The sequence below is a fragment of the Myotis brandtii genome, unplaced genomic scaffold (genome assembly GCF_000412655.1).
Source record: "Myotis brandtii unplaced genomic scaffold, ASM41265v1 scaffold454, whole genome shotgun sequence".
NCBI lineage: Eukaryota > Metazoa > Chordata > Mammalia > Chiroptera > Vespertilionidae > Myotis > Myotis brandtii.
In genome coordinates, this window is record NW_005367354.1 from 2,651,599 (window position 1) to 2,662,886 (window position 11,288).

The 11,288-nt window shown below is 52.6% G+C and overlaps 1 protein-coding gene across 3 annotated transcripts in view; it reads right to left on the bottom strand.

Annotated features, from left to right (window-relative positions):
* The window catches only part of EFR3B (EFR3 homolog B), a 95,142-nt gene that overhangs the window by 2,499 nt on the left and 81,355 nt on the right, over positions 1-11,288 (bottom strand). For all 3 annotated transcript variants that reach the window (XM_014546670.1, XM_005874909.2, XM_014546671.1), the window contains 11 exons: positions 10,953-11,129; positions 10,009-10,120; positions 9,628-9,679; positions 7,369-7,541; positions 6,837-6,912; positions 6,227-6,388; positions 4,890-5,021; positions 4,190-4,257; positions 3,343-3,470; positions 2,520-2,611; positions 937-985 (listed from right to left, as the gene is read on the bottom strand). In XM_014546670.1, the coding sequence (XP_014402156.1) occupies positions 937-985; positions 2,520-2,611; positions 3,343-3,470; positions 4,190-4,257; positions 4,890-5,021; positions 6,227-6,388; positions 6,837-6,912; positions 7,369-7,541; positions 9,628-9,679; positions 10,009-10,120; positions 10,953-11,129 (1,221 nt within the window). The remainder of the gene's footprint in view (positions 1-936; positions 986-2,519; positions 2,612-3,342; positions 3,471-4,189; positions 4,258-4,889; positions 5,022-6,226; positions 6,389-6,836; positions 6,913-7,368; positions 7,542-9,627; positions 9,680-10,008; positions 10,121-10,952; positions 11,130-11,288) is intronic.

Below are 11,288 nucleotides of genomic sequence, written 5' to 3' on the forward strand. Positions count from 1 at the left end.
ATGAAAAGGCCAGACAGACCACAAAAGCCAGCCCAGAACCCCTATGGCAGAGCGGTATGAAGCTGTGTACATATTCCTCTTGGTATCCAAAATGAGTTAGAGAAAAAAGGGGAGGGGTCTCAAATATGTCCATCATTCGCTGTTTAAGAAGGCAGAGTGTGTACGTTCAGGAGTACCATCAATGACAACAAAGATAAAAAAGGTCTGGCATTTGAAGACAAAATTTGTCATCAGCATTCAGAAAAATTCTCTCATTTGAAGTACTTCAGACAGAAGACATAATACTACGTTTTAAAATCTATTGCCGCCTGCTGGTGTCGCTCAGTGGTTGAGTGTGGACCCATGAACTAGGAAGTCACAGTTCGATTCCCAGTCAGGGCACATGCCCGGGTTGCAGGCTTGATCCCCAGTAGGGGGCATGCAAGAGGCAGCCAATCAATTATTCTCTCTCATCACTGATGTTTCTCTCTCTCTTCCTCTCCTTTCCTCTCTGAAATCAATAAAAATATTTTAGAAATCTGTTGCCATTATTAAATAAATATTAATATGATTTGTTCTTAATATATTTCATTGGTCAACTTGTTCTTCTGTATCACATTCTAACAAAAAACAGTCAAAGTCTCTATACACAACTGCTTTTTACCTGACTGGCTGTAACCCTCAGTGGATTACCTTAAAGGCAGCAGTCAGTAGAAAAAGGGTTGTCTGACCTAAGAGACACAGGGCAACACTGATCCCTCACCAGAGCAGGGCTTCCCACTGCAGCTTTGGGAGTTGGGATGAGTTCAGAGGAAGCCACAATGTCTGCCCTCAAGTCTGTGCTGAATCATCCTCGGGAAGACAGCAGATGGGGCTGCACAACACACCCACTCGCTTGCAACCAAGACCCAGCTCTGCCCTCCCCTCCAACAGACTCCCTGGGGGCCTCCCACTTACCTATGGCCTTCTTTAGCGTCTCATAGGTGATCTCCTCTGCTGGTACTCGCTGAGGGAGAGGGGACAAGTGTTACAAAGGTGGGGCGGGCGGGGGGGTGGGGGAGGAATCAGAGGACGCAGCCTTGGCTTCCTTAGTTACCTGGCAGCCCCTTCACTTCTCAAAGAATGTCCCAATGGGCAGAAACTCCCCCAGGACACCCACCTTCTCACCAGGGTCTCCGAAAGCTCTCCAAGAGTCATGACATGGGGGTGGGAGGTTAATCCCTCATTAGAGTCTCGCCTAAAAGAACCCACTATCCCCTCCCCCTGGCTTGTCCCATTAAGCCCAGTGGGAGGAAAACACTGTGTAATTAAAAAAAAAATCTTCAGATACCTAACAGAAAATATTGGAAGCAAGAAGAGATTATATTTGCAGATGGCCATATAATCTCAAATGTCAATTTCAAGAACTGAATCACATTTTTGAGGACTTAAGGGATGTGGGTGGGGGAGTAGCATCCAACTCATGCTGCGGTTCTAACATTTTTTAGATTCCCAGTCTTGTAGAGCTGGAAGGGCCTGGTTCAACCTCATTTCACTTCTCCAATTAGCCTCCTTCCTTCCATGGGAAGGTTCCAGATAAGCTCTGAAAAGCCCGGGACTGGAGGTCTCCCCCAGTAAGTGAAGGTTGAGGGCATGGTGACAGGGAGGCTTGATCTCGAGCCCAATGAGTTCTCCTTGCTCCTTGGAGAAAGACTAGGTGTCCATACTGTCCTCCATGGCCACACCAGCCCTAATGGGTAGAAACTGTCCCTGCTCCAAACTCCACAAGTCTTCTTGTCCAAGTCCTCACTTCTTTCTCCCTCCTCCAAGTCCCCTCCCCATTTCTTTCCCATTTGAGAAGTACATTTGGAATTTCCACTACGATCCTTTATTCTCCCCTTATTCTCCCTACATCTGCTTTATTTTCTGAGGGAGAAGAAATAATGGCAGGGGAGATAGCACATATTCCGTTGGACAGAGACTAGATATTCACAGCCCTCAAGAAAAGATGGGAGAGAGATGTTTGAGCTGCAGCCTTCTCTTTAAAAGCGCACCTTTATGGGTGCGCCTCGCCCTCATCTCTCCTATTAACCTTCTGATTTCCAATATGGAGCATGTTTGTCTCCACCGTGAATGGCGAATGGCAACCAACAAGTCTTTCAAGAGCGATTTTTATGAAGTTGGACAGAGACTAGATATTCACAGCCCTCAAGAAGAGATGGGAGAGAGATGTTTGAGCTGCAGTCTTCTCTTTAAAAGCGCACCTTTATGGCAACCAACAAGTCTTTCAAGAGCGATTTTTATGACATCCTCATGGGAGTGCAGTAGGGAGGAAGGTGGATACAGAGCATTTCTTCCAGATGGAAATGTCTGTGGTCTACGGGATGACAGTAGGAAAACTGGACTTCCCTGAGAAATTTACTTTCGGTGCAACCTTACCTGTGTTGTGCAGTTAGGGGGGCCTGGAGCATGGAGTGTTTGACTGCATAGAAGGCAGGAGCAGGTGCCCTCCCCTGGGGATGCCGGGCTTCACCAGGACAGTGTCTGGGGGAGACACTCACCTCCTCCCTCTCAGGGCTGTTCCTAGATTCCACCTCCACCTGCAGGGAAATGGTTTCTCCAATGCTCTTCCTCTTGGACAAGCGATCCTCATCTGGGAAAGGAGAAGCCAGAAGCGAGATTCCTAGCCATCGGGGAGCGAGCCAGGATCACGCCCCTGGCACCATCTCCCACGCCCTCTGCCTTTGCCTGGTTCACGTCCTCTGAGGGCTCAGGGCATGTGGAGTCTACAGCTGGATTTTACGGCTGGGCCTTCTCTGCCCATTTTAGGATGGTGGGTTCTGCTCTTTAGGTCTAAGATTTTGAAATCCTTGATGAGCACAAAGAAGCTTCTTATGGGCAGAAAGCATATCTCAACTTGTGCAAGCATCATCTGCTCAGAGCACTAGTGGCTGTCATTTGTGTAGCATTTACTACGCGCATTTGCCTTCATTATTTTATGTACTTTTCACACCCACCCTGTAAGGCTAGTACTGTTAATATACCTATTTTACAGTCAAGGAAATGGACACTCAGAGGTGCCGGGAGTCATCTTGGGAGTCAGTGACAGAGAACTGGGTCTCCGTAGCCCGTGTGTGGCACAGTGGGGCCTCTCCCATCCGCAAGCCAGGCTATCTTGTGGGCCAGTTACTTCTAAGGACCCTGCACTGAGGAGGAGAGGTGGGGAAATCCAGAGGATCTCACCGTAGATCTCCACTGTGCCTTTCAGCTCTTGTGTGACATCCAAGGGGCCATGGAAGGCGACTGAAGTCCCTTACACTCAGGCCCTTACTTGGCCATGACAAGCCAGAGGCAGGGCTGGGAGTCCTTGAGCAGGGCTCATACCTGTCAGCTGAGGGATGTAGGGCAGGGAGAGCCTGTCTGAGTTGTAGCCACTGCCCCCCAGGACTTCACTGATCTTGCTCTGGCGGAAGAGGAACTCAATCACCACTCCATCAAGATCCTGAGACAGCCTGGACGACAAGGGAGGGAAGAGGCAAGTGAGAGCCGTGGGCAACGAGGATGATTTCCTAATAACTTATTATAAAGGCAACATTCATTATACCAAATGACGGAGATGCAAATGGGGAAAAAATCACCCACTGTCCCACTTCCAGAGATAACCTTCAGTGAGCAGAATCCTGCAGTGACACACACACAACCACTGCCCCCTTCCTGTTCTATGATCTATTTCATGTACCTCTCTATAGTGAATATATCACATTAATATCACAGTAACTATTCTTTGACACCACTGTAAATGGGCTAGCAGTCATCTGCTGTGTGGATGGCCATAATTGATAAAGCCAGCCCCTGGTGTTGGACATTTTCCCCCAGAATATCTTTTCCTCGCATTCCTCCGATGCTGAAGTGACATCAGCCTGACAATGCCACTTCGATTGATGGCAGTGTCTTGTCTGGAACAATTGCTCCAGGATTCCTCCCCGATGGGCTTGGTCACAGCGCCCAGAGGGAGCATCACATAACCTATATGGTACAACACATCCAGATGGCTCAAGGTGTGTATTACAGTCACGATGCCTGTTGAACTTGACCCAGGACCTATGGGCCACGGGCAGGTTCCACTTTCAGCCCTAGAGCCCATAGAAGCCTAAGCCCCTGCCTCCGACCGCCCACCTTCTTACTCAGCTGCCTTTGATTTCCTGGACCATGTACCAGGTGCGCCCCTCACCTGGGCTTCTCCACAAACACGTCCTCAGGGAGCATGTACGGGGCCTCTTTCTTCCTGGTCTCTATCACCTGGAGTTTGGGAGGAATCACAAGGTATGAGCTGGGTGCAGCAGGGAGAGGGAGCTCCGAACAAGCAAATGAAAGAGCTCCCGCCCACTCAGTGTTTCCTCCCTCCTGCAAATCGGAGGCAGAGCGCCCTACAGCTGGCTTCTGAGGGAGAAACTCAGACCACAGTGACCCTCAGAGCAGCCGGGCGGTCTGCTCAAGCTCTCCCCACTGACACATATGCACTAAGTGTCCTCCGAGTGCAGGGGACTTAGCTCCCAAGAGACTGTTCTTTCTTGCTTCTGTGACCTGTTCCTCTTTAAACCTGGAAAATGGAGCATAGGTCACGCCGTTCCCAAGCCCTGGTGCATTGCAAACACATCTGGATGGACAGTGACATGCTGAGTTTCCCTCGGTATCCTTTGCAAATTTTTGACAAGGAAGGTGAAAGCTATTAAGATGGTGAGAAGTGGGAGGATAGTTGGCAGGCAAGTGTACGGGGGAGGCGAGAAAGCAATGATGCTACTATTTTTAATGAAGAGGATGACTAAGCACAGAGCTCGTGCAATTAAGGAAAAGTTCTGGGGAAACCCCAAGTGAGGGCTTCCTGAGTTCTCACAGTCATAAGGACATCTCAGGGTCACGAGGACACCAACCTCATGGATGTGCTGGCAGAAGGCTGGCACTGTCGTGAGCTGGCTGATGAGGTTCAGGTAGGCCGCGCCCAGCGCGTAGAGGGCACAGCGGTTGTATATAGGCAAGTTCTCTTCATTGACCTGGGCCAAGTCCTGTGGCAACACAGAGGGGCGTTTGCAGTTTTTAATTGACAAACTATACTGGTGCCCCACCTTCTGCCTAAACTCCCCACAACCGTAGGGAGATGGCCCACTGCTCTAGACTAAGCTTCATCAGCATTTGCCTCATCATTTCCTGGAAGTCAGAAGCCATCCTTATTAAAGCTGAAGTGAATGGTCCCTAGAACAATCCACGAGAGGCGATGACCTCAACCCCCACTTTGCAGTTCCAGCTTCAGTGACTTTGACTATCCAAACCCTCATCATGAAGCCCACCACTAGGATGCTGTTTCCTTCACTACAGACCTTGCATGATGCTTGGAGGACAGAATTGACTTGCTACATTGGGTTCACATGTTAAGTTGAGAAAGTTGTGGGAGTTATTAGGGCAAGCATGTCAAACTCAAAAGCTAACACGGGTCAAATAAACGAGGCATGTGGCCCTCGGGCCGAGAGTTTGACATGCTTGTACTAGGGGGTTGGGATACAAAGGAATCTCAAATTCCAGAATGAAGACAATCATAGCTTCTAGGTTGGCCTTGCAGGATTTAGCACTATCAAGCAGGCGGCCTAAGACTGGCCACCACTGAATTTCCAGGCTTGCACAATTCAGGATGCAATGCCCGCCTAGCTTCAGGCCCCTGGAGACCCTTATCTTTGAGATCTGAAGGCCATACCCCAGTGCCTAGAGTGTACTTCCACCCAGGCAGACCTTGGAAGTGTAAAGCCTTACGTAGTGTCACACTGCCTGCCCAAGAGTCACAAGGGAGGCCTGTTGAATCTATGGGCCCCCAGGCTCAGGACAGAACTGGAAACACGTATTTTTAATAAATGCTTGAGGCGATTCAGAAGCAAATTTGGGAACCAGATGATTTGCTTTGGAATCACTCTGGGCTTATAAGCACCCTCTTGGCAATCCTTGGAGTCCCATTCAGACTCTTCAAGAGGCTTGAACTACTGAGGGCTAATGACCCTGTTCCCTGGGTCTCCTTTAGCCTGAGAATGGGCTGAAGCCATGGGGTAGGCATTCTTCATGGTTCACCTACAGGGCTACGGCTGGTGGTCTTCACGGAGGAATGGCCAACCAAGGGCACAGTATTCCCAGCTCCAAAACAATTGTTAAGCAGTTGCTACCCAGCACTCCAATTAGTGTTTGGTCACAACAGGACCTCCCCCCGATCCCGACCCCCATGTCCCACCTGAATAGCCAGCACCAGGCGGATGAGGTCTACCACCACCTCCTCGTTGGCCAGCTCGATGCTGATGAGCGCCAGCAAGCCATAGAGTGCCTCGTAGTGCTTCTGTGTGTTCGTTTCCTCCTTACAGCACAGGTAGATGTGTCTGTAGAGCTGCTGGGAGTGCTGGAGATGGGGATAGGGGTGTGGGCAAGGCCACCGTGGCAGGGTGGGGACAGGAGGAGCAAGAATAGAAAAACTAATCTGAAGAAAGTGGGAAAACTGTGTATATCCCACTTCCACCCCCAGGGAGAGGATGCCCAGTGGACGTGAACACATGCAGGAGTACATATTTAGGGAAGGCTGGGTCCAGTCAAACCAGCAACAAAAGCCGCTGCCCAAATTGTTGCAGGAGCAGAACACAGCCACTGGCCCTGGTCCTCATTCTGGCCTTGGTGATGAGTATGACCCTGGGGCTTGACCCCAGAGGGTTGGCTGCTCAACCTGCCTACACAAAGAGGGAGGAGGCCGGCTCCGGGAGCAGTGGTCAGCAGTGACTGGGGGACTGGAAGGTCAGGGTCCCAGGGCCTGGCCTGCTGGGGATTCACTGTATCTTGAGGTAACATTTGCTAACCTTCTTCATGAAGACGGTGTCCTGTCGGGAGCACTTGTCCACTTTCAGCTTCAGGACAGAGATGTCACTGAGGGTACTGGAAGGGGACATGAGGGGCCACCTTAGCCCATGTGTGAGGCTAGTCAGAGCTCATGTGGTGTCACTGGGCGTCATCCCGATGTCATTGGTTGTACCAAGGCCGCCCAGTGCTCCTCCAGCCCTGGTTCCTAACCCACTCTCTACTTTCTCCCAAGTTCTCTAGTTCCTGTCCCCTTTTCTTAAATATTGATCTAGATTATTCTTTTCCTCCCCATCTGAAAACTTCCTTTAGTAGGTGCTATTTATCTCCCAAATCTCCAATCCACCCCCTATCTCCCCCAAGTCAAGTGCTCTTTCGGTCACTCTTCCCCTCACGGGGCCCCAGGGTCAATGTCTGTGATCAGTTCTCTGGTGGGTCTCACTGAGTCTCTGAGTTGTCTTCCCATCTGCATGTGTGGCCCTATCGGAGTCTCCTCCCATCACATATCAACAGGGGAGGAGGCCCCAAGTTCACCTGATGGAAGAGAACTTGTGGCGGTTGCCATGACGATCAATGAAACTGATGAGAATCTCTAGAACGAAGAGACGAATCTCTGGGTCATCCATGAGGGCGGTGGACAGAAGGCGGTCAAGGAAGTTGCTGGGCAGGGCTGACATCATATTGCTGCACTGGAAACCTAGGGACACCTGCAAGGGAGCCCAGGATGGCCATGCTTAGGAACGCTGGCCTTCTCAGGTGCAGTGAGGCGATGGAGAAGCAGCCAGCAGAGGTCGGGTCTGAAGCATTCATCCTCTCTGGGCATCTCCCAGTCCAGATCCCCCAGTCCAGACCCACCCTGGACCCTGGATGCCTGAGGCAACTTTTTTGAACACACCAACATCCGAGACAACCTCCTCAGCTCAGCTCAGTAGACATGTGGTTGGATGGGGACCGTGTGCAGGAACTTTAAATGGTTAAAAGCAAGCAAGGGATGAGCACTGAGGGGAGCAGGAGTCAGGGAGCCTCTGAACTTATGTCCCAGGCCATCGGCACAACTGATGAAGACTCACCGTGAATACAAGCCTTACTAGGCGGGCGGACGGTCACAGAGCGATGGACAGACAGAGGAAGAACCTACAGCTGGGCTGCGGAATCAGAACCTACGCGCATGGCAACCACCAAGAGCACACACAGCGATTGCTTACATCTCTTCATGGCCACGAAAGGGGTCTTCTGATCAAAGCCAATTGGCATAGACGCATCCCACGTGATGTCAGAGCAGTTGAAAGCAGTGAAACATATTTACTGTTAAGTCCCTATGTTCTAAAACAATGGCCTGGACGATTCAGCAGGCCCCGGAGGAGCTAGCAAAACCCGGCGCCATCAAAGGCAAACACCAGTGTTCTCTGAAGGGGGATGTACCCGAGCGCGTCCCAAAATGTCACCTTACTAAGATGCCAGGTACAAATCAGTGAGGGATGTGAAGAAATGGCAGGAATCCATAGAGGAGGAGGGAACCAGATGTGGGAAGCATTAGCATGCAAAGCCTCTATAAACATAGAGTGGCAGGAAAGGTGTGGGCGGGGGGAGGGGAGGGAAGGCCTGAGTGGGAGTGAGGGCTGTTCAGGCTGCCATGGCTGGAACAGAGAAGGCTGAGGGATGCGATGGGGAGTCGAGGGAGGGAAGGGCATTGGAGACCTTCCACCTTCAGTCTGAAAAGACAGGCATGCCCATTGTGCTTCGCTTCCTGTGCTTCGCAGACATTGCATTGTTTGACAAACTGAAGGTAAGATCCTCCACCAGCACAAAGGTTCTGACGCTGAAGGCGCTGATGATGATTAGCACTTTTAGCAATAAATTATTTTAAAATAAAGACATGTATATTAGTTTTAGACATAGTGCTACTGCACACTTAAAAGACTACAGTATGCACGGTGCAAACATAACTTTTATGTGCACTAGGAGACCAAAAGCTTCGTGTGTCTTGCTTTATTGCGCACTCGCTTTGTTGCCGTGGTTTGGAACCGAACCCGCAATATCTCCAAGGTATGCCTGTATGAAATCTAGATGTACCTCAACTGGAAACTGAGACCTACACTTTAAAGTGGGGCAATACGTGGGGAACAGCATTTCCAGAAAATTCTTGTGGTTGTATTGATGGTAGGTGAGGAGAGATGGAGATAAAAGCAACTGGGAGAATCGTGTAGCTGTGAGATGTCCGGAGTTTAGGCCAAGGCTGTGCACAAGGATAACTGGGGAGCTTGTTACAGACACAGAGTCGGGACCCCACGCAGTCGGATGGCTCAGAATCTCTAGGGAATCTCTACAGTCAACAGGTTGGTCATGGGAACGACGTTTGAGAACAATGAATCACAGTGATGGCTGAAAGATGCAAAAAGAGGAACATAAACGACGAAGAAGGGACAGCTTGTGGCTGGGAGACTGAGGTGAAACCAGGAGGGAATGGTGGGGAAGGATCTGCACAGGACATTGGAGGGGGAAGGGGCGGGAACCAGCAGGTTCCATCTCAGTACAGAGATGACAATGCTATCAGTAGCTGATAAGGAACCTGTGTGAAAATTAGACACCACACCACCTGCTCCAGATGACCCAGCTGTGTGTGCCCAGCCAGGCAAGTGAGAGGGACACAGGCTGGTGTCAGTCCCACCTCAGCCCTTCGCACAGACATATCTGTGCACGTGCAAGCTGTAAGCTGTATGCTGGAGCCGACCCTGGGCCTGGGGAGGTGCTTCCGCCCGCAGAGGCAGAGTAGGAAGGGGACGGGAGGCTCACCTGAAGGAGGGATTTCAGCAGCATAATCTGGGTCAGCCGGTTCCTGTTCTCCCTGCGGACCAGAGACACACTCTCACCAGGATGTGACTTGGGTGGAGACCCCACACTTGCCTGCGTAGTTCTCCCTCGTGATTAGATTCCCCACGAGGCTTATGTGTTGAGTTACCCAGGACGGTGACCTCGGAGCCAGGAAGCAGACCGGGAATTAATGGCTCCCCGCAAGGCGGGAGGTGGTTACTGGGGAGGGAGGGAGGCAGCCTGAGGAACTGCTGTGGGATCCAAGGGCCCCTCTAAAGGCTCGGGAGGGGTTTGAGAGCAGAATGAGAGAAGTAAGGGGAGATCCAGGGAGGAGAGAGCGGGAGGAAGGCGTGGTGGACCTACCCGGTCCTCCCCGTCTCCATGGGGTGATGCAGAGAGGGCAGAGGGACCTTGCTCATGATGAAGAGGATCACCTCCGAGCGCTGATACGTGGGCAACGTGCTGGCAAAGGAGCCTGCGGGAGAAAGATGGTGGAGAGGGTCGGCCCCCCTGAGGCCGAGGGCTGCTGGGGTCGCTCAGCTCAGCCTTTCTGCTGCTTCTCGGGGGAGACGATTAAGACCCAGAGGAGGAACCTAGATAATTCCAGAGGACTCGCTCGTCCAGGCTCCAGTTCCTCCGCTTAGTCCAGAGCCAGAGGCTAATGTCTCTGGGGTGGAGACCTGGACCCTGGGCCAGGCAGCAGCCTCGGGTGCCCACCGAGGCGGGTGCCGCGGGACACCGGCTCTGCCACCTCCCGGAGGAGCCTGGCCCTTTCTGGAAGGGAAGCAGACCCGCAATCTCAGCGGCTCGCTGTGAGCTGGGGTGATTCCTGCCCTGTCTGCTTCTCAGAGCTGGGGGACGCTCCAATGGCTCCGGGCAGGAAGGCTCCGGAAGTGATGAGCCTACACGTGAGGTGGCTTTGTAGTTCCTCCCTCGCCCCAGCGCATGCACATGTGCTCCACGGCTCGCTCCCGTTCCTCTTCCTTCCTTTCCTTTTCCTCCCTCCCCATCGCCTCTCCGACCCCACACTTGGGAGCAGCAGGCGGGCCTCGGGAGACTGGGCGCAGGAAGAGTTTGCCTCTCTAGCCTGTGGCCTCAAGTCCGGGCGCCCACTCAGCCTGACTGGGGCAGTCCCTGCGCTGCATGCACCATGGACGGACTCCACTTCCCTCCAGTGTTGGTGAGCAACATGCATGGAGGACAATCCTGCAATGCCCTGGACCGAAGTCCCCGGGGTGCCATCCCTGGACCACGCCCCTCCGGGGCCACGCCCACCCACGGACCACGCCCCTCGCTGGGGCCCGCACCTATGGTCTTGATGACGGCCTCCTGGAACATGCGCTCTTCGTGCTCCTTGATGATCTTGGTGCCCAGGCTGACGCCCGCCCCGTCGTAGCTCCCGTCGTAGCTCCCGGTCAGGGCGTAGTCGATGCTGAGCCGCAGCTGCCGCAGCAGCGTGTTGAACATCTCCAGCACCGTGGGCCCTGCGGCGGGGTGGGGACCCAGCATTCAGGGCTGGTCCCCTCCATTCTTCCCTGCCCTGCAACCCCACCAGGGCTTCCTCTCCCCGGCTTCCCCCCCCTGACCCCTCCCTAAGGCGCCTCCCTTGCCCTTTTCTGGAAGCAGCGGGGGGGGGGGGGGGG